This window comes from Schistocerca piceifrons, chromosome 8, assembly GCF_021461385.2.
Source record: "Schistocerca piceifrons isolate TAMUIC-IGC-003096 chromosome 8, iqSchPice1.1, whole genome shotgun sequence".
NCBI classification, from domain to species: domain Eukaryota; kingdom Metazoa; phylum Arthropoda; class Insecta; order Orthoptera; family Acrididae; genus Schistocerca; species Schistocerca piceifrons.
Window position 1 is genome coordinate 445,961,072 of NC_060145.1, and position 22,059 is coordinate 445,983,130.

At 47.5% G+C, this 22,059-nt stretch overlaps 1 protein-coding gene across 1 annotated transcript; it reads right to left on the reverse strand.

The window, feature by feature from the left end:
* Positions 1-1,563: 1,563 nt before the first annotated feature.
* On the reverse strand, positions 1,564-20,867 carry LOC124712435. Its single transcript, XM_047242728.1, has 5 exons — positions 19,977-20,867; positions 9,195-10,309; positions 4,987-5,251; positions 4,563-4,833; positions 1,564-1,979 (listed from the first exon to the last, which is right to left on the reverse strand). The coding sequence occupies exons 1-5, from the start codon at positions 20,865-20,867 to the stop codon at positions 1,564-1,566; spliced, it is 2,958 nt and encodes a 985-aa protein (XP_047098684.1).
* Between the last annotated feature and the right edge of the window lie 1,192 nt (positions 20,868-22,059).

Here is a 22,059-nt window from a genome sequence, read left to right on the forward strand (position 1 = left end):
GGATTACTTTATCTCTTTGTAGAGTTTTTGTTCTAGATTATGAATTATGCCTATGTTATATGCTATATCGTCTGAGTGTGACTGATTGATTGGTAAACTCTATTCCTAAATTAGTGAGAGTTGGGAGGATGGTTGTGTGGGTTTGTGGAGGGTCGTTTCACTTCACTTCACTTCACTCCACTGCACTCCACGGGTTGGAGGGAGTTGACGGGACACTTCACTGTATTTACTGCATTCTACTTTTTTTTATTTTTTCTGTAAGCTCCTTGTTATTGGGGTATGTTCGTTGTATTGCATGGGCAATGAAGTATTGGGGCTAGGGGTATCTAAATTGGGTGGTTCCAAATTCGTAAATTGGGCTACATATTATGTCTTTCATTATCTCTTCCATTCTTACTCTGTTCCGGCCGTATTTGGCCACTTCAGGAGGTACTTTGTCTAATATAGGGCGGGTGTTGGTGTCCGCATAGAATAGATCGTTGGTAATTGTATAGCGCAGCTTCCCTGCTAACCTCAGTTTACGACGGTCAAATGCGGAAATTGTTTCATACTGCGCCCTGGAGTCCGTCCACAGGCAGGCACCGTACTCTAGGATAGGTCGGACAAATGTTCTGTAAGTGTGTAGCACTGCGCCAGGGCTGGCGCCCCCGAATTTTGAACTGATTAACTTTACAAGGTTCATTCTTTGCTTACATTTGCTGATGACGTTTTCTGTGTGGTGCTTCCATGATAAAGTAGAGTCTAGAGTCATCCCTAGGTATTTTGCACTCTGGACAGGGTTCACTCTCTTCTGCCATAGGGTTATGTAAAGGTCGTTAGGTTTTAGTCTGGCACTTTGCGTTAGGTTACGGTGTCTGAAAAGTAGCAGCTGGCTTTTTGTGGGATTAGGTTTAATGCGCCATTCGCCCATCCACTGTTCTAGCCGGGGTGTGTAGGATGCTATTACACTCTTCACTTCCTCTACCGAGTGCGCTGTGCACCACCAGTAGGCGGTGTCGTCCGCGTAGAGGGCGAAGTGCTCGTTCCATTTGTTGGGGCGTGGGATGTCGGCGGTACATAAGCTGTAGAGCGTGGGTGAGAGGACAGCGCCTTGCGCTACTCCAGCGGCAGGAGAGAATTTTTCGGAGCGTTGTTTTCCGACCGATACTGTTGCTGTTCTACTAGTTATTATGGAGAAAATGAGGCGTACGAAGTGATGTGGGAAGTTTTGCTTGGCCATTTTATACGCCAGCCCGCAGTGCCACACCTTATCGAATGCTCGCTCAATGTCTAGGAATAGTGCTAATACGCAGTCACCTCTGTTTAGGGCTTCTGATGTTGTGCTGATTAGTCTGACGACGGGGTCCATGGTTGAATGGTCCTGTCTGAAGCCGGCTTGTTCGGGAGGGAGTATATTTAATTTCTTAATAAATTTGTCAGTTCTGTTGCTTAGAATTGATTCAAATGTCTTGCCTATTACTGGCAGAAGCGAGATTGGGTGGTATGAGGTGGGTTGATTAAGTGGCTTTCCAGGGTTGTGAATCGTGATGATATTTGCGTTTTTCCATTGCTTTGGCACTGTTCCTAGACAGAGCGCAGCGTTGTAGAGGCGGCTAGAGTTGGAAGGAGCATGTGGTGAGGCGTGGCCGAGAGCATTTTCCTCGTAATTTTGTCCCTGACAGGTGCAGTATTTTGCTTGCTGGATATGAGAGCTAGTGCAATTTCCTCTTCAGTAATTGGCGCCAGAAGCTTTGCCTGCTCTTCTGTGAGAGCTGTTTGGGTGTTGAGGAAGTTCTCCAGACCTTCCTCGATTTCTTTGGCGAATGTGTCATCGAATAAAGGGTCAGTGATGTGATTGTGGACCTCCTTCAGGACCTCACTAAACACTTGAGCTTTCTGGTTGTCGTCAGCTGTGATGCCGTGTGGGATGACGAGAGCAGCACTGGGAGAGTTGTTACCAGGAGCTCCTGTTATTTGTCTTCCAAAATTTAGCCGGTTCCCTGGGGTTGAGCTTGTTACATTCCCTTTGCCAGCAGTCCGCCCTCCAGCGTTTTAGATTGTCTTTAACTGTGATGTTCAGTCTATTCCACTCAGTTTTTAGGGTGGGGTCGCCTGACCACTTCTATTGTCTTACTAGCTGTCTTTTTAGTTTAATTGTGGAGAGGATGTTTTGTGGAATTACCTCCATTTTGTTTCGGATTGTTCTGGTGGGGACGGCTTCTTCGATAGCCAACCCATAGGCTGCGACTATTGGTTCCTTGTAGTTGGCTAAGTCGACCACTGAGTTGATGTCTGCGGTTGGGAATTTTTCGTTAAGGATGCTGGCGAATTTTTCCCAGTTTGTTTTCTTACATAGTTTGATAGTCTTTGGGGAGCCGAATCTGTGTTTTTTGGTGCCAAGTGCTGTGGTGTCGAATAGAAGGGAGATGTGGTCACTCCCTATGCTTGGGCCAACTCTGCAGGCGGTGCAGTGTATCGCCAGAGTGTCACTGCAGAAGGTGTGCGCCGGAATGGAGGAGCCGGCATGGTTGATAAAGGTAGGGGTGTCTTTATGTAACCAAACTAGAAGTGATTCGTCTAAGAGTTCTTCCAGAGCTCTACCTTTTGTTGTTGTAACTCTGTCTCCTAAGGCACCGCTTCTGGCGTTGAAATCGCCCATTATGATGCATTTTCCGAGTGACGCTACGTGTTTTATGAGTTCTTCGGGGAGGCTATCGTGAGTGGGTGAGTATATGGTCGCTACAGTTATTGCGTCAATTTTTTGGAGAGTCTATTTCTATTGCCAGCACGTGCAGCTGCTGGAAGTTCTGCGGGAGTTCTAGACGCACTGCTGGGACGTCCTTGTGGTGAAAGATAGCGGCTCCTCCAATCAGTTTGCTGCGACCTGTGGCAGATCATGTTCTTTAACTGTTGGATCTGCTGGCCTGCTCTGACCTCCGTGATTCCTAATATATCGACCCTTTCTTCGTCTACCAGGCTTTGTATTAGGGGTTGCTTCCTGTTGAACCCGCAAGCATTCACGAGAGCAACAGTGACTGGTGAAGTTCTTGCGCTAGACACCATCTTGCTGTGCAGAACCTAGGCTGGGGGGTGATGGTCCCCACAGTTGGCGCATTTTGTTTCCTCCGCTAAGCAATCTTTAGCTAGGTGGGGACCGGCGCATTCGCTGCTTTTTTTTGTTTTGCAGGCGTCTGTGGTGTGATCGAACTCGTAACAGCGAGTGGATTGGATCGGTTGAGCTGCTCTGGGCCTTGATGGTTCAACCGTGTATACATAGCAGTTGAATCGGAGGTGGTGGAGGAGTAAATCGTCGTGGGTGTACTGATCGTGTGTGAACACACGGATCATACTTGTGGGTTTATTGTCACTTCGGCCGATGACTCTGGTCGCCTTCATGACTGAGTAGCCTTGATGTTTCAGCTCTTCCGCGATCTCGGCGCCAGAGACGTCGTCTTCGGCGTTTTTGATAACGACTGTTAGAATTGGGGACCTCGGTTCCCTGGGTGGTCTAGGTTGGCTCGGTCTGCGTGGTGGCAGTAGTTTTATGTGAGCCCCTGGGAAGCTGTTTATTAGGATCTTTGCCCCAGGTATTATTTTTGGTCCGCGCGAGGGCTTTTTATAATTGCCTCGCCTTTTCTCGTCATGATGACTGTGATTTCACCACCCAGAGCCATCTTTTTCACCTCGGAGGCTAGTTTGTTTCTGGAGGCGCCTTTGGGAGATCGTATAGCATTACGCTAGTGGGATCGTTGCTGGCGGTTGAGGCTGCTTTTGACCTGGTCGGGGCAGGAGGTCTGGTTCAAATGGCTCTGAGCACTATGGGACTTAACATCTGTGGTCATCAGTCCCCTAGAACTTAGAACTACTTCAACCTAACTAACATAAGGACATCACACAACACCCAGTCATCACGAGGCAGAGGATAATCCCTGACCCCGCCGGGAATCGAACCCGTGAACCCAGGCGCGGGAAGCGAGCAGGAGGTCTGTTTTTGGAGTTTCCTGGTTGTGGGGGAACGGTTGGGTTTTTCATGGGAGACTATGGAGGCATGTCTTCCAGTGAGTTGGAGGCATCGCTGCTGGCGACTTCTGCGTAAGATGCTCTTCTTACGCCAGGGATGGGTGAAGGAATGGGTGGTGCTGCATCGTCGTCGGCTTCGTCCCTTACATTGGAGAAGACGTTGGTATCGCCGATGCTTTCGGCTTGGGATGTTGGTGCCGAATTTTTGCGCCCTTGGCTTTGGGTTTTTTGCTTTTGTTAGACATGTCGTCAATGTGGGGACATGTATTTGTATGGTGGGAGGAATTGTTCACCTAACTGTACCTGACCGCGAGGAAATAGGCCTGCACCCTACTCTGCGCCTTTGCCTCGACGAACGCGGGCTTGTTTGACCGCAGTCAGGGCCCTGTTTCGCCAGATTCCCTAGCTAACAGACCCTAAATCTCGCTGTCCAGATATCTCGCCTGTATGCTACGTTCGCCCTAGCTTCGACAATTTCGCTTTTTAGAGCGTGTAGCCACGTGGACAGTTTGCTTTTTCGAATTGTAGGATTCGCAGCTGGGCTGCGATCGGTGGCGAGCGGCCTTGGACGGCGCGATGCGTCTGGCAGGCCGTGGCCCAGAACACAAAGGCGGCGGCAGTGGGGTCGGCAGCCGCTGCGTGCACCCTCTGGCGGACCAGCTGGAACTGCCGCTCGAGCATCTTCTTCAGGGACCCCCTCTTACCCTGGATCGGCAGAGTCCTTGCAGGATCCCCCTGCATCGCCTCCATGTCTTCACTTTGATGTGTTGTAGTTGGACTTCTCTTTTCATTCGTGTCAGCATGATGCCCTTCTAAGGCATTTGATGGGCTTCTCTGTTGCCCGCGTGTGCGGACAACGGTGCTGGCCTTTTTTTTTTTTTTTGTGTGTGTGTCACGTGGTGTTGACAGTTCCTTCGGCTTCGCCGAATCTACGTGTATTTGTGTGTGGTTTGGTTTTGTTATTCACTGTGATTAATTTTTACTGACAAAAAACAAATCGTTGGCTTTGGAGGGCATGGTCGGTAACAATAAGGCCTTGCGGCCCCCGACCATCCTCGATTTATGAGGCGTGGGTTTTAGTTGTTTGGTTCTGTGCAGTGGGTGCAGCGGGTGCTGCTTCCCACTGCTTTCCTTTTGTGGAGTTTCGCCAGTCGGCCTCTCGGCGAGATGTGGTCGTCGTTCCGTGGCGGCCGCTGTGCTCGTTGTTTTCCGCCGCTTGCCCGCTGGGTACGGGCGTCGTACATTCATTGGTCTGCAGCAGGTCTGCGTCTCACTTTAACATTTATTCTCAAACCATTTAGTCAAGTGTGGTTTACTCTAGTTTACTCTATATAGCTAAGGGTGGTCCCGCAGCCGACAGAGAGTGGGGGGGGGGGGAGGGGGGGGAGTGGGCTTAGTCACTACATCTTAGATTTAGTTTGGGTCCTACGCTAAGTTGCTTGGGCACAAAAACGGTAACCCAAGGGTATCTCGATTTACCCATTTATCTAACACTATTGGGTTTCACAAGGGAGCACAATCGGCTAGAAAAATTTAACTACTAATCAAGGCAAAAACAATTTAAATATATTTCTGTTCCCTATTGGTTCCCAACAAGGGAGCAAGGATTTTCAAGGACAATAACAGGGTATATTATGTTAACGGGAGTGCTACTGGACTAAGCTAGAAACGAAATCTTATTAAACTATTAGGCTTTTCACTATTGCTTACTAATCTATGGGGTCTTGTATGATTTGGCGTGGCAGTCTCTGCCTGTGCCACGTTCGGGGTATCACAGTACCTGTGCCCCTGAGCTGTCTACAGTTTTCTCTAATTTCTTCTAGTTTGTCAAATAGTTTTGTTACTAGTCTTTTAACTGTATCTTGTATCATCTCGATTTCCACTGTTTCGTGGAGCTCTCGTACGGGTGTCCATGGTGGGGCGTCCAGAACCCACCTTAGTACCTTGTTTTGCACCCTTTGCAACTTTTTGTGGTTGGTCTGGCACGTGATTCCCCAAGCAGAACACCCGTACGTTAGTGCTGGGAGGACTGTTGTTTTGTATAGTGTTCTTTTTGTTTCCATCCACATCTCCCTGCTGAGGAAGAAGGGCAGGAGGGCTTTTGCGAGGTTTATACCTCTCTTCCGCTTTTCCCCGATGTGCAGGTGAAACAACATTTTTTTGTCTAGTGTTACGCCCAGGTATTTCACGGAGTCTCTCCACGGTATTTCCTGGGCGTTTAGGGACAGCTGGTTTCTGAGTTCCGGCCGCTTTCTTGTGAAATAGACAGCTGTAGTTTTGTCTGCGTTTAATGTCATTTTGTTTCCCCTACACCAGTCTTCTACCATGTATAGCTGCCTTTGGAGGCGTGCTATGTTTGAGTGGTGCTGCCTGCCACTCGTGTAGAAGGCTGTGTCATCCGCGAATTGGGCTATCCTGGCATGCACTGACAGGGGGATGTCGTTTGCATATATGTTGAAAAGTGTGGGAGATAGTACCGACCCCTGGGGGATGCTGGCCCTCAGGGTCTTTCTTGAGGAGCGTTTTCTGTCTACCTCAACAAGAAACGTCCGGTCTGTCAGAAAGCTGTCTATTAATTTTGTGTACACATCGGGGATCGTCGTATTGTGGTGTATCTTAAAGGTCAGGTTGTCGTGCCAAACCTTGTCGTATGCCTTTTCCCAGTCGAGGAATACTGCTGCTGTTGGGTTTGTGTAGTTGAAATTGTGTGTAATGTGTTCTGTTAGTCGAAGGACTTGTAGCTCTGCAGAGACCTTTTTCTGGAACCCAAATTGTTCCGGTCTGATGGTTTCATCGTCTATGAGACATTTGTTGATCCTGTCCAATACTACTCTTTCAAGTGTTTTCCCCATTGTGGAGAGTAAACTGATAGGGCTATGGTTCGCCGGTAGTTTTGGGTCTTTCCCTGCCTTTGGGATTGTAATAACTTTTGCTGCCTTCCAGGCCACAGGGAATTTTTGTAGCAGCATGCAGCTATTTATTATGCGTGTTAGCAGGATTAGTGGTTTCCTAGAGAGATTCTTTAGATGTATGTTTGAAATTTTGTCTAGTCCTGGTGCGGATCTGCCCTTTCTGCAGGCTATTATTTTCCTTATATGTGTCGGTGTTGTGAGTTCTGGTGCTGTTTGTGTCGGTGTGTCTCGGAGATTTTGAACTGTTTGTGTGACATTTTCTTCCTCAAGCTGTTCTGCGGCTGTGAGGTCAATCTGTGGTGTTGTGTTTTGCTCCTCGTATGTGTCCGCAAACAGTTCGGCTTTCGGCAAGGCATCAAACACGGTTCCCTGGGATCCTAGCATAGCCCTTTTTGCTGGTCGCTGCTGTCGAATGTTTTTGACCAGTTGCCACTCGTCCTGGGTTTGGAGGCAGAATGTCTCCATCCTGTCTTCCCAGGTTTCTGCGCGCCATTCTTTTAGTCGCTTTTAGAGTTCACGAGACAGTCTGTTCATTTCTCTCCGCTCCCGCGGTCCCTGCTTCTTTGCCACAGTTTTCTGTGTCTGTTTTTCTGACATCGGAGCTCCCGCAGTAGCGGAGGGAGTTCTGTTTCGTGTCTATCCGGTAGTATTGTGGTTGTCCTGGTCTGTTTTATGGCTTTTTGTATTTTGGATGTCAGGTATTCGACAGCATCGTCCACCTTTTCCTCTGACGACAGGTCCAGTGTTGGGTTTATTGTGTCTGTGAGGACCCTGTGATACTGTTCCCAGTCCATCTGTACATCTTTTCTCGGGAAGTCCGGGAGGGAGTTCATCCTGTAGAACCTTACTAGTACCGGGTTGCGAGCAGACGTTAGGTCCTGGATCGTATCTAGCGTGACGTCGTCTCCAATGTTATTCGTCAGCAGTACGTCCAGGACGTCCGGTCTTTGTCCCGCTATGACTGGGACGTGTGTCGCGTCGTCTGGGCCGCGGACGATGTAGCGGTACGCGTCCTCCAGTTGCAAGAGTTTTGTTCCTTTCGGGTTCGTTGTGCGGGAATTCCACGCTGGATTTTTAGCGTTTAGGTCCCCGCCCAACGCCATCCTTTGTTGCCTGTCGGAGATCACTCTGAGGTCTTCTTCCAGTAACTGGCGGTTTGGGGCTAGGTATGCTGCCCCACCGTCAATTTCTCTCTTTCCGTGTTTATTGTGACCAGAGTGACCTCGATGTTCTGCACTGGAGCGCGTCCACCACATCGTGCGGAATTGTCCGTTTTAGGAACACGGCCGTACCGCCTCCTCGTTGATTTTGTCTGTCGGTGCGGTAACCCGTCATGTTCCGCAGTTTAAAAGTATCGCAGGGCCGGAGGTGTGTTTCGGAGACTAACAAGGACGTCCACATTGTGATCCGATATGAACGTCTGTAGCTCCGTCTTTTTGTTTCAGATGCCGTTTGCATTCCAGATGCAAAGTGTTGTCAGTGTTTTGTCTGCCTCGTTGCGCCATCTTTACATGAACGCACTAAGCAGACCCTGTAGTATTATGTGTGTCTTTTCCGTCCTGTTCGATGCTTGACGGAGCGCGTTTGCCGTGTTAAATATTGTTGTGATGATGTTTGAGTCCTGCTCGAGGGAACGGATCGTGTTTATGATCACCCATAGGGCGTCCACGAGCAGTCCTTTCTAATTTGTGTGTAGTGTGGCAGTGGTTTTGTGTTTGTTTTGTGTTGTCTCTTTTTGCATCTGCGTTGGTTTTGTCGTGTTTGTTTGGATGTGATTTGGTGTTGTGTCGGTAGTTGGTGATGTTAGTGCGTCTCTGAAGGAGCGGCGGCGAGGTGTTGGCGTGTTCTTGTCTGTGCCTGCCGCCTCCGCGTGTGCGGCTGCGGCAATGTCCGGATGGACCTGTCGTCGCGCAGGGAGAGGTGGAAACTGCGGTCTTGTTTGTTGTGAGCGTGGGGGGCGTGGGGAGCGTGCGCCCTCTGTTGGGTGTGTGTCTGGTCTGTCTGTTCTGCGTGTCGCTCTTTCTGTTTCGTCATTTGTCGCCCGTTGTATTTTCGTCATTTGTCGCCTGTTGTATTGTTTCCCCTGGAGTGGGGACTCTTACTGGGAGGTTTTCTGTGTTTGTTTGGTCGTGTTGTGTGTGTGGTGTGTCTCTTAACTCCTGGTTGGGGTCTGTCCTCGTCTGTCTTTCGCCCTTACTTTTGTTTTGTCGGGGTTGTCTGTTTTTCGAGGGCGCACGCTGTTTGTGCTGTCCCTCTGTCGGCTGTCTGGGGCGGTGTATATACTTTTGGTGTTCCGGGCAGCCTTTCCAAGATGCTGGATGGTCTCCGGAGCACAGCACACACTTTTGCGGCTCGCTCTCTGGTTTCCGGCAGTCTTTTGTGGCGTGGAGGCCCGCGCACTTTACGCACCTCGCCGGCATGTTACAATAGTTTGCCGTGTGCGTTAGGCGCTGGCAGCGGTGACACTGCGCGCGACCTTCCTTGGGGCGGTAGGTTTCCACCGTCACCTTTGTGTGGAGGATGTACCGCACTTCGTATATCCTCTCACCGCCCGAGCCCCTGGGGAGGGAGACTTTGTACGTTGGCTCTCGGATGAGCCTTCGTGAATTACGTGCTCGTTTTTTAAACTGGTGCACGTATGAAGGTCTGAAACCTTCCTCTACAAGGGCCTCTCGTAGTTCCTCCTCTAGGACTTTGGCTGGTAGGCCGTGGACGACCACGTGTAAATCCTTTTTCTCGGGCGGTTGGTGGTTAAAATGCGGTACATCCCTTTCTCTTAGAAAGGCTGCCGCGGCATAGTAATCTCTTAGGGACTCAAAATTATACTTAACCGAGTTACCCCGGAAGATGGCCTTCAAGGGGCCTGATATTCTGCTTTTTATCTCTTTGTTGAGTTTGGTGTACCCCTCTAATTGGTACACCACTATTGGTGGTACATTTCTTGGGTTTGTCTCGTCCTCTCCGCTGCCGGTGGGCTGTTGTTGACCCGCGACTGCGGGAGTCGAGTTGTCGTCGTGTGACGTAGCGGTGAGGGCTGCTGGTGTATCCCCTGGTGGTGTTGGTTGTGGTGGCGGTGGCAGGTTGACGTCTGGGGAGGCAGTTGTCTCGCCTTCCTCGTCCGAGTCCCCTAAAGCGTCAAATCTGTTGGGACTCTCGAAATTGTGTGGTATTCTTGTGGGGATCTGTGACTTCCTTTTCCCTGCCCCTTGCTGTTGTCGTGGGGTGGAGTTTTTTGGTGTGTTCGTCGTCGGTCTGCTCGCAGATGCGGAAGTCGACGCGACGCGGTTGGTCGGGCTTTTTTGCGTGGCTTTTTTGCGTGGCTTTCGTGATGCCGACGCGGATACCGTGAGTGTTCTTTTGTGGCGCGGACAGAGCGCGATTTTGGCGGCTCTGTCGGGCTGTGAATTATTTATTTAGCGTATGGCAAGTACAAATCACGTATGAAAAATCTAAAAGTACATAACACACAAAACAGTTACAATATCTCAAACATACATCTAGGTTAGAAATATAATCGATTGCACTGTTAGTCGCATCCATGAAGTCCCTTGTTGGCCCAGAGTAGGCCCTCAGAGAGCATTCTACCACGATATGGTGAATTGTCTGCCCGTCAGCGCCGCAGTCGCACTGTGGTGATGGCACTATGCTCCATTTGTACAAGGAGTCCGCACAACGGCCGTGGCTCGTCCTGATCCTGTTAAGGGTAGACCAGATTTTGCGGGGCAAGTCAAAGCCCCGAGGTCTGTTAGATGTTCCCAATAAGGTGTTAACCTGAGGCGGTGTCTTATCCTCCCATTCTTCTCTCCAGCGGTCCTCAAGAATAAAAGCGTTCTTTACCAGATCTTTGGCACTTGCGAGAGGGGGGTGTCTGGATTTCAATCTATTTTGCTCAATTCCATTACTCAGGGTGTGGATAGGAAGATCTGGGCTATTTTGGATTTTTCGACACTCCCTGACAAGTGCGTGTTCTCTGCGCAAATGTGGCGGCGGATATGGCTCAATACAGGCAGCCATTGGACAGGAGTTGACCTGATCGTTCCAGAGATAATCCTCATCGTTTGGTTCAAGACTGCATCCACCTTCTTGATGTGAGCACTATTTAACCATATTGGGGAATAGTACTCTGCTGCAGAATATACAAGTCCTAGTGCAGAGCTACGCAGAACGGAGGCAGTGGACCCCCAACTAGTGCCACAAAGCTTTTGGACAATGTTGTTTCTAGTTCTGACTTTTTCAGCAGTGTTTACAAGGTGTTGTTTATAGCTCAATGTTCTATAGAGTGTCACGCCCAGATACTTTGGTGTTCTATTATGTGGAAGAATGCCGCCATCAAAGCGGATCTTGAGCTCTTTGTTTGCTAATTTGTTATTCAGGTGGAAACAAGTGGCCTCTGTTTTGGATGGGCTGGGTTGGAGCCTCCAGTCACGGAAGTATTTTCCTAGAGTGGTCAAATCGCTGGATAGTGTGATCTCAGTTTCCTCCATCACTCGGTGTTGTGTGGCCAAGGCCCAGTCGTCCGCATATCCGAACATTTTGGATCTCGTCCTAGGCATATCGGCTATATACATGCTGAAAAGCAGTGGAGCCAGTACTGAACCTTGGGGCAGGCCATTATTAAGTTTCATGAATTTACTTCTGTTGTTACCGATGACAATCCTGGAATGGTCTATTGCAGAGCATTTCGTTGATAAGGTTAGCCGTTTTTAGACAGGGCACGATGCGGAGGAGCTTATAAATCAGGCCCTGTCTCCAGACAATGTCGAACGCCGCCGTCAGGTCAACAAATACCACTGATGTTTTTTGCTGTCTTTGGAAGCCCGCCTCATTGTAGGTTGTTAGAGCGAGGACCTGATCCGTGCAGCTTCTTTTCGGCCGGAAGCCCGCCTGTTCTACCGGTACAGCCTCCAGGATGACTTCGCTCATTCTGTTGTACATAAGTCTCTCCAGTAATTTATAGATCATGCTGAGTAAGGCGATTGGGCGGTAGCTCTGAGGTTGGTCACTCGGTTTGCCCGGTTTTAATATGGCAACAATTTTAGCCTTTTTGAGAGTGTGCGGAATTTTTCCAGTTTGCAACACGTTAGAGAAGAATCGCGCAAGCCATAATCTTGCAAATTTACCACAGTGGAGCAGAAATTCTGGGTGAATCCCATCAAACCCTGGGGCCTTTCCTGGTTTTATATCGTTCAGGGCCATATTTAACTCTTCGACTGAAAAGGGTTGGGAATAAGATGTATTGTTCTCTGCTGTCGATTTTAGCTCTTTAAGCTCCTTTCTAATTTTTATAGTATGGGCTCGTTCCTTTGGGGCCCTGGACGTCTTGCTGATGTGAACCGCAACTGTATTTGGGGACATAGCGCTGGTCATTCGCAGATTTTTACCTCCACCTCCAAGTCTCCGAAGCAAAAACCACGCCCTTCTGCTTGACCTTGTAAAATCCATTTGCTCCACGGTCTCCATCCACTTAGCACGCCTGGCCGCGTCTAAGCTATGTAATAGATCGTCTGCAATTTCTTTATCCCCATTGTCCAGAAACTGTCTATAAAGCCGTTCACTTTCCTCGCTCCATCCTGGCACATATTCGTTTCTGAATCCTCTGGGCATACTAACTTTAGCTGAGCTGATGACGGCTCCAACAAATCTTTCGTAGTTCTTATACGTTGGGGGTATCCATCCAAGGCATTTATCAAGTTTCTCCGAGAAAGCAGCCCAATCTGCCCTCCCAAAATTCCATCTAGGACGAGGATAAGAGGATATCAGGGGAATAGTAAGACCTATTTCTAAGAGCACTGGACGATGCTGAGAGTGGGGGAAATCCTCAAGTACCCTGCGAGAGACCGGCAGGGGTTTGTTGTTCTTGTCAGTTGTAACAAAACTGAGGTCAGGGCAGGTCTCAGTTAGCCAAGCGGCTGATTTAAATGTACCTCGGTCTTTGGCGTCAAAGATTAGTTGAGTATTATGATCTTCTGTCCATTTCACAAGGTCTTCGCCGTTTTGGTCAGATATTCGATATTTCCACAGTTCATGGTGGCTATTAAAGTCACCCACGTATATTGCTGGGTGAGGCAGGATTTGAAGGGCTTGTGGGGGCCACGATTGCCCTGGAGGCTTGTATATATTATTTATTGTGACTTCACCCACTTTTATAATGACTTCGTGAATCTCGTTTGTGGTAGATGTTGATACGAGAGCCACTTCTTCGATATTTCTCCTGACGTATGTTGCCGTGCCATAATGTCTGTGGTGTGTGGCGCCTATTAGGTCATAGCCAGATATTATGCCCCTTGATCTTAGCTGCTCGTCATCTTCAGTATGGATCTCCTGAATTGCGACTACGTCAATGTCGTTCTTTGTTAAAACTTTATGCAAGTACATACATTTGGCTCTACTTATGCCTTCAATATTCAGGTGGCAGACTCGAATCAGCGATCCGAGTTCTCTAGTCAAAGGGTTCGTTTTGCTAGAATTTATCGTGATTTGCCGTGACCAGGAGATCAACCAAGGATTATCTGGTCGCCTGTACTTTGCTAGTTCATTTAGCGTTACCCAGGGTGCACGTGTAGTATTCTACTACGGACGCGAACTAGCTTTACACCCCGGGCTGTGAAGTATTTGGCGCTCGCAGGTTTGGCGAATTTCTTTTTAGCCATTCTTTTGCTAATATTTCACTCTCCTTTTCTCGTCCCCGCTGCTCAGCGGGGTAAAGGAGTCGTGGTGTTGTGTAGTTTGGCACGGTCGTGCCGTCTCTTTGGGTCTTTTCCCCGTCTGGTGTTGGGGAAAATAGGACCCCACACAAAACTGGCAAACAACACACATTAAAATTTGAGCAATTCCTATTCATTGCAGTGACACTGTTACCCTAGAGCAACTTTCTCATGGCACATTTGAACTGGTATGCATTTATATTGTTGTTCCAACCACCTCTGGACGAAATGCAGGAAAAAAAACGCTGTATGTGGTCTTGTGACGGTGTTGGCAAATACTTCAGAGGAGATTCAACACGAAGCATACTTGCCAGAGCTATGGGTCTGACTGATTGCATATTAAAAATTATCCCAAAAGCAAAAGTATTTCTTGCATGAAGCAGCAACGGAACACCAATGACTTTTAAGCTTTTGTTATAATTTTCAGTGTGTCTGAAAATACCAAGCCAATAAGATTTGTTGTCAAGTCTCAGGGGGCTCTTATGCCCTTTACCTGATGGATTTCTGGAGTTCAGAATATCAAAAATCCTATCAATAAAATACAAAAATTCTACTGTTGCTTCACTTCCTTTAAAATTTGGATCACCAACCCCCCTCAAAAACTCTATACTATCTGCCACGCTAGAATTCAAAGTCTGTGGAGCTAATGAAACATTCATTTTTCTATTTACGTAACTTATATGTTGTCTGGATAGTTTGTTGGCAAATGTCATACCTTCTTCTTGTTGTACCTTGTTCAATTGCTCAATGAAATGCCATCTAATAATGCCAGTTGGAGACTCAATAGCAGATACTTCTGCTGGAGCATTTCTGGCAAACTTAATCATGACATGTCCAAGATACAATAAACATTGTATTTTTCCACAGGATGAGGAAAGTAGCTTTTAAAATAACCCTTGCAAAAATTTAAAGCACAGCCAAGTGAATGTAAAGTGCTTATATTTACCTTGCAGCCATCACATGTAACACACCAAACCCTAATGCCAGAACTATGCAGCGTCTCTAAAGCAGATTTTATCAGTGTGGCCCAATTATTTGCCCGTACACTGCTGATAAAGAAATATGCAATCGGGCATTTAAATTTGCCTTTAATAGAGACAAGCATGAAAACCAGAGCCTCGGATGCCTCTATTACTTCTTTTGACTGAGGCACTTCCCCACCAAAGTCTAAAAAACCGGAGTATTGCTTAGTTCCATGGTCCCAAACTACTTGCTTCCTAATTGCCATATTGTCTACAATTAGACATGAATCGCTGAACTGGTCCCTTACAATTGGGTTCAAATCAATGTACTTCAAAACATCTTTTAAGAAGCCAGGTTCACAGTCTACACTTGCCACCCATTTGGAATTCAATGATTTATGGGGTAGAGGCATTAATTTTTGCAGGTAGTCATATGTTGCTGGTGAATAAAAGTACACAGTCATTGCAAACATTTTCACATTTGTTGTGTATCTATTACCCTTTGACGAGAGAAAGTTTTCACTAAATTGCAAATCAATTACCTAAGAACCAACTGCACTCTGAAATAAAGAAATAATTTCGTTATATATGATTGAAATAACTCAAGGCTTGATGAAAAAATATAAGAAAACTGGGGGTGTGAAAACATCCTTATACTAACGTCTTCGACAAAATTCGCAGCTTCTGCATTGGATAAATGGGACATGCTTTCCACAGAAGAATTCTCATTGACAACATTCTCCACGCAATCAGTAGCTTCTGCAGTGGGCAAATCGAGCACGGATTCCAGGACAACGCTAAAAACAAAAATATGGACCTGTATTACAAAACTGCTTAGACCTATGTAGCCCATTTGTGTCCGTACGAAATAAATTCACAAAAGTCAAAAGCACACACATAGCAAGGAAATTAATTAGCTACCTCAAATGGAGAAGCATCGTTGTCACTCAAAATCCTAACAACATGTCGTCGTGGCTGTTTATTTGGTGGCGTCAAATGTGTCGGAAAGTCAAAAACTGATGGCACTGAGACGTTTCTTCCACGTTCCAGGGCTCACTACGTAATCATCTTGTCGGAAAAGGTTTCCGCAAAGTAAACTGCAAGACGTAGGATTAAAATCTTTCCGCTTCACGGAAGTAATCCACTTCTTTCGCAGCTCTGGGCGCTTTAGAGGAAACCTGTTCAAAAGCATCGAATTAGCAAACGCACTAAGGCTGTATTGTTATCGTATTGTATCGGTAGTCCTATTACCTGTGAAATGTTAAGTCACTTTTCTTACTCCATCGCTTCGTACAATTGAAAGCGGAACAAGAAATCACCTTTTCGATAATCCTTAATTCCTTATACACTGTACAGACCGAGAGAAACTTCTTGGCAAATTCGAATATGGCGGGCAATACAGACGACAGTAATCAGCTGGTAGAGCCATCTATCGGTAGGTCCGGTAGTTGAGCATCCCTCATTTCGCTAGCTTTAGACGCCTGTCTGCTTGGCGGCCGCTGTTGTGGCCGTCATCGGGGCCTCTGCAACACGCTGCAGCGTGTCGGCAAGGTGTGCGACCTTGTCGATCGCAGCAGACAGTGGAGAGACTGCTGCAACCAAGGTTTCTTCATGGGCTGCAATTGCAGCTTCTTGCCTTGGCGCAGCAGACCGATGGTCGGTGGCTGACGTGTTGCCACACCTGCCTCCTCCCGTTGTTGTGTTGTCTTCTTTGCGCATTTTTCCCTTGAGGGGGACAACGCGCTCGTTCTCGGGTGTGCCCTCTCGGGCACGCTTGCTGGCGCGGATGCGCCTTCTTCTGTTCCCCACTGCAGTGGGGGCGTCGTTGGCTCCTGCAGCTGTCTTTTGCGTCCTCGCTGCTGCCTTTTTTTTTTTTTTTTTTTTTTTTTTTTTTGCAGGGGCTCTACCTCCGGAGGAGGTTGGTCCCTCAAGTGTACGGGGTAGGTTTTCTTACTTGGGACACCATTTATTTGAAGAAGGAAAAAAAAGGGACACCTTGCATTCATTTGAGAGCCTTTGGGCACGGTTTATTGGTCCTTGAGGCCCACAGTCTTGGTATTTTATATACACTTATTGTTGTTGTTTTGTTGTGATCTTTCCGATTTGATTTGCATCTTGGTTCTTAGTTGTATTGTAATATGGATAGCGGAATTCTTATTTTTTGCCAAGGGGCTGGTCCTACAGTTGCCAATTCTTGTAATTGCTGTCTGGTAGGTCTGCGCATTTCTGTTTTTTTTTTCGATGAGTCTTCTTGTAGAGGTGTTGATTTGGTTGTCCACTGTCGGCAGGTTTAGTTCTTCGTATATTTGATTAGTACTCGTCCACCATGGGGCGTTAAGAATGAGATTTAAGCATCTGTTTTGAAGTGTTTGGAGTGGTTTCCTGTTGGTTTTACTGGTTATGCGCCACGACGAGCAGCCGTAGAGCATCATTGGTTGGACTATAGCTTTGTATATGTTCAGTTTTGTTCTTTGAAACATTTCTTTGCTGGCCAGAAGAGGGTAAATTGCGTGGATGGTTTTTTATATGCGTTGTCGTTTTTATTCTATGTGTTGCTTGAATATCATTTTACTGTCTGTTGTTACGCCAAGGCATTTTACTGATGTTGTCCATGGTATTTGCGTTCCGTTTAACTCGATGTGGTCGTGGATTTGTGGTCGACGGCGTGTAAATATGATGGCGATTGTCTTCTCTGGATTTATTTTGATCTTGATTAGTTTGGCCCATTTTTCTGTGTAGTCAACTTGTTTTTGTAGTCTATTGTTGTTGATAGTCGTCTGTGCGTTTCTAGAAGTGCTGTATTGTCTGCGAATTGTGCTATTGCCGAGGTTTCTGTTTTCAGGATATCGTTTACATACACAGTAAATAGGGTTGGCGAAAGTACCGAACCCTGCGGTATTCCTTCCCGTAGTACTGTGTGTGCTGATCGTTTGTTACCTATCTGTACAAAGCATCTCCGGTCGTGTAAAAAATTATCAATCATTTTAATATAGCATTCGGTCTGGTCTTTTAGTTTCGTGACAAGGTTGTCCTTCCATACTTTATCGTATGCTTTCTCGACGTCTAGAAAAACTGCGGCTGTATACTTGGAGAGGTTCATGTTTTGAGTGATATATTCTGTAATACGGAGAACCTGGAGCTCTGCTAACAGTTTTTCTTGGAAGGCGAATTGTTCTTGTCGGATGATGTTGCCGTCAAGTAATGGTTGTCGAATTCTTGGGAGCAGGATGCGCTCCAGGAGCTTAGACATTGTTGTGAGTAGGCTTATCGGTCTGTAATTATGTGGTTGTTTCAGGTCCTTTCCAGGTTTTGGGATAGGTACTATTTTGGAGATCTTCCATGCTTGTGGGAAATAATGGTTGATTAAAAAGGCGTTGATGATTCTGGTCAATAGGACTAAGGGCTTTCTAGGCAGGTTCTGGAGTTGAATGTTGGAGATGAGGTCCGGTCCAGGAGCGGAGTTTGTGCCGAGTCGGTTGATAATTGTTTTTATTTCCGCCGGAGTGGTTAGTTCTGGTAGGTCGCGAGGTGGTGTCTGACGTATATTCTGGGCTGTAGCTGTCACATGTTGTTGATATTGCAGTATGTCAGGTTGTTTGTTTCCTTGAGGTTCTATTGTATTTTGTTGTTCGTAGGTTGCTGCAAACAGTTCTGCCTGGCTGAAGGCGTCGAAGATGAAGTTGTTGTTGTGCAGTAAGGCTGGTTTGTGTGTTTTTGTGCGTCGCAGGTTTTTGATTAGTTTCCAATCGTCTTTGTTTCGGAGTTGCAGGGTGCTCATTCGGTCTTCCCAGACTTCGGCTCTCCATTCTTGTACACGGTGATGTATTTGTTTTTTGAGTCTGTTTAATTGTCTTCCATCTTCTGGGTTGCGTGTTGGGAGCCATCGGCGTCTAGCTGCGTTTTTGAGGTACTTGATATCTTGTATAAGTGGTGGCAGAGTGTGAACGTTTGTTTCAGGAAATATGTTTGTTGTAGATGCTTTCTTATAGGCTGTTTTAATTTTGTCTGTTAGAGAGCCAATGGCGTCTTCTATTTTTTGAGTAGTTGTTAGGTCTAGCGTGGGACGAATGTTATTATTTAGCCATCTCTGGAATTGGTCCCAATTTATTGTGGTTTTGTGTCGTGGGTGAGGGGGTTCTATTGCGTTATCGATGTGGCCAATTACAGGTAGATGGTCGGAGGTGAGATCTTGAAAGGTTCGGAGATGCAGGTCGGGATCGAGGTTCTTGGTTATGCAGATATCTATGACGTCCGGTTGGTGGCGGTGATTGAATGGAATGTGGGTAATATCTTCAGGAGCGGAAATTGGCAGCATTCAGTCGTCCTTGTACGTTATATAGTGTGTTTCCGCGTGCATTGTTTCGTCGGCATTCCACGTGGTGTTTTTTGAATTTAACTCGCAGGCCGGTAAGATTTTGTTGTTGTTATCAAATATTTGTAGCAAGTCATTTTCTTCGAATATTGCTCTGGGGCTGAGTTATGCAGCCACCAGGGTTATTTTTCCTTGTACTGTTTCTATTTTAACTATTGTGGCTTCTAATGATGTCATTTATGGCGTAATTGCAGGATTGTGTCGTATATGTGAGCGAATGAAGCCGTTCCGCCTCCCTGTTCGGTGGCATACCATATTCCTCAGTTTAAAAGATTGCGTTTCAGTAACAAATAGTATGTCGATCTTGTTTTTTTCTACGAATTCATTTAATAGGTCTTTTTTGTTGTGTAGTCCTGAGGCGTTAAAGTTTCAAAATCGAAGGTTTTGTTTCTTGGTAGGTCTAATTTCCATTGTCGGTACCAAAGAATTTCATTACTCCACCGACAATTGCCATTATTTTTGATAGTATGTCTGGTGCAGTCATGAATTGCTGAAATGTGGTGGCGGTGATTGATATGATGTTCGTCCACTGTGTGTTTTGCCAGAAGTTTTTAATATGGTTGAGGAAGTCGAGGAAGAAAGCAGGTCCAGTTGTTTGGTTTGAGATTGAATTTGGTGCCTGTTGTGTCTGGGTAGTTGAGGGTGATTCCTGATTTGTCTGGAGATTTGCCCATGTTTTGCGTCCTCTGCGGCTGGCTTCAGCTGGAGTTGGCATTGGTGTGTTCTTTATGGCTGGTTGAATTGTTGCTACTGCTGGAGTGGTGGTTCTTGGTCGTTGGGCTTGGTAAATGCGTATTGCTTTCTGGAATTCTTCGCAGTCGCGAAAGGACGCGGGGTGGCCATCTTGTTTGCAGTTTACATAGTGTGATGTAGCGTTTACTGGTAGGCTGCATTCTCTTGCTCTATGGGCGCCACCGCAGCGGATACAGCGAGTCGGCATAGAACAAAAGTTTGCGGTGTGAAAGAAACCCTAGCACTTTTTACATTATGGTGGACCGTCTTTATTTTGATCAGATTCAGTTGTTACCTTTGTGTCAAGGACGTAGCGGACGTGGTAAATGGCGTCGTTTTCAGGTTTTCTGTCAAGTGTTACGCAGAAGACGTCCATGGGTCGTAATTGTTTTGTATTTTTGCCCCTTTTCTTGTATTGGTGAACGTTTCTTGGCTTGAAGTTGAGGTATTGTAAGTCTTTGTCTACTTCTGCTTCTGTGACTGTTTCTGGTAAACCTTTTATCACTACTTTTAGGTGTCTTTCACTTTGCGGTTGATGAGTAAAATTGGAAATGTTGTGATGATGAAAGAAGTCGAGTGCTGTCCGTTGGTCTTTCATTGAGTCAAAGTGATATTTGATAGTGTCTCCTTTATAGATAGCCTGTATCGGTCCTTCCATGTGCTTTTTCAATGCTGCGTTGAGCGTTAGGTAGTGGGCTTTGTACTGGATAGTAATGGGCGGGATCCTTGGTTTCTTTGGGATGGCTTGAGGAGCGTTTGATGATGATGGAGTTGGTTGGGTTGAAGTTGCTGGATTTCTGGTACTATTGCTTCGTTGTGTTGGAGGTGAGAGAGGTTCAAATCGGTTTTCTGTTTGAGTGGTGAATTGTTTGTGCGGTGCTGTGTCGTCTTCAGTGTTCTTCCGTTTTGCTGTTTTCCGTGGGGGAGGGGTTTGGAAATCCTCTTCCCCATCGTCTTGTTCCATTTCTTCTTGCTCAGATGACTCAGATTCTGAAGAGCGGTAGTACTGTGAAATGTTGTCATCGTCGTATGTTTGATTTGTGTCTTCATTGGTCGAGCTTTGCTGTGTCCTGTCGTGGTGCGTCGTGATTGGTTGGTTGGTTGGTTGGTTGGTTTTGGCGGGAAGTCGCCATGTTGTTGTCTTGTTGTGGCTGTTGTAGCTTCTGGATTTGTTGTCTGAGTGCATGTTCGACATCTGTTTCCTGTGTATTGGTGGTGTTTGGCTGAGACCTACTCGCGAGATCTACCTCAGCCCTATTGCTAGTTCTTAGACTGGAAGGCCGCGGACGTACAGCTCGCGGGGGGGGGGGGGGGGGGGGGCCTGCTCTCGGTCGGGCCCCTGCGTCTGAGGCCCTACGTCTTCATCGTTCCCTTCGCTATCCATCCTATCCCCAGCTATTCTGGGGAGGCTCTCCTGAGTCCTATTTCGCCCTGTCAACCTATCGACACGATAATTCCGCAATACGTTCACAACGGTGCGATGTAAAAACGCCGCCCCTTTGTGACCGTCACACAGCTCGCGCTGCTCGGCGCCCGATGTCGCTGTTGCCTGCCGCCTCGCCGGTTTTGCTCCTGGGCGCGGACGGCTGAGGGAGCGGCTGGCAGTCTTCTGTGCTTTCGTCCCGCGCTGTGGAGCAACCGCGGCGACCACTGGAAATCGTGATGTCGGAGGGTGAGGACGTGCGATTCCGTGCTCGTGGGTCTGGTGCTCATGTACCAGGAACGCCTGTGCCGGCCGGCCGCGGTTTGACGGGGCTTGTTGCTCCGTCGCCCGCCCCGCCATCAGCCGACACGTCTACGATGACCCGACACGGCGCGAGGGGAAGTGTTAGTACCCTCGCGTCGGAGATGAATATGGACCACGATATGGATTTTACACCGGCTCTACCTGATGAGGACAAACCCACCGAGACTCCTGTAGCCTCGAAAGACGCGAAGAACCATCGACGAGGAGACCGTAGTCACTCAGCAGACGGCCGAGAAGACCACGGCAGCACAGCCGCAGCGGACTTCCAGATTCCGCCACGTAAGAAGCAGGCGCGGCACCAGCAGCTCATACTGGCCCGAGAACTGAATGTGACCTACAGGTATGAGCCCCTACAAGGGACGGGGGTGTCACTGGATGCCGCAAATGACAACTTAGTTGAAAAACAGAGGCAAAGAGAAGAAGAACAGCGGCGGCAAAACACGCCCGCAGATACTGGAAACGACGATGACATGGAAGCAGACGCTCAACCAACACCACCTGCAGGACCGAAGCGGATTCCACCAATAACTTTGCGATATAAGGAGTCCTACAAGAAGCTGCACACGTGGCTCAAGACTAACTGCAAGGCGGCCTTTACAGTGAGACAGACGGGCGGTGAGACGCTGAAGCT

What these genes read in the sequence shown, in the direction of transcription:
- LOC124712435 (XM_047242728.1), bottom strand. Translation starts at nt 20,867, where the DNA reads ATGCACTCAGACAACAAATCCAGAAGCTACAACAGCCACAACAAGACA. An exon ending in AAGCCAACGATTTGTTTTTT is followed by an intron (nt 4,834 to 4,986) that starts GTCAGTAAAAAT and finishes CGCGGGCAACAG; the next exon opens with AGAAGCCCATCAAATGCCTT. An exon ending in GACGCATCGCGCCGTCCAAG is followed by an intron (nt 1,980 to 4,562) that starts GCCGCTCGCCAC and finishes GCTCAACCCCAG; the next exon opens with GGAACCGGCTAAATTTTGGA.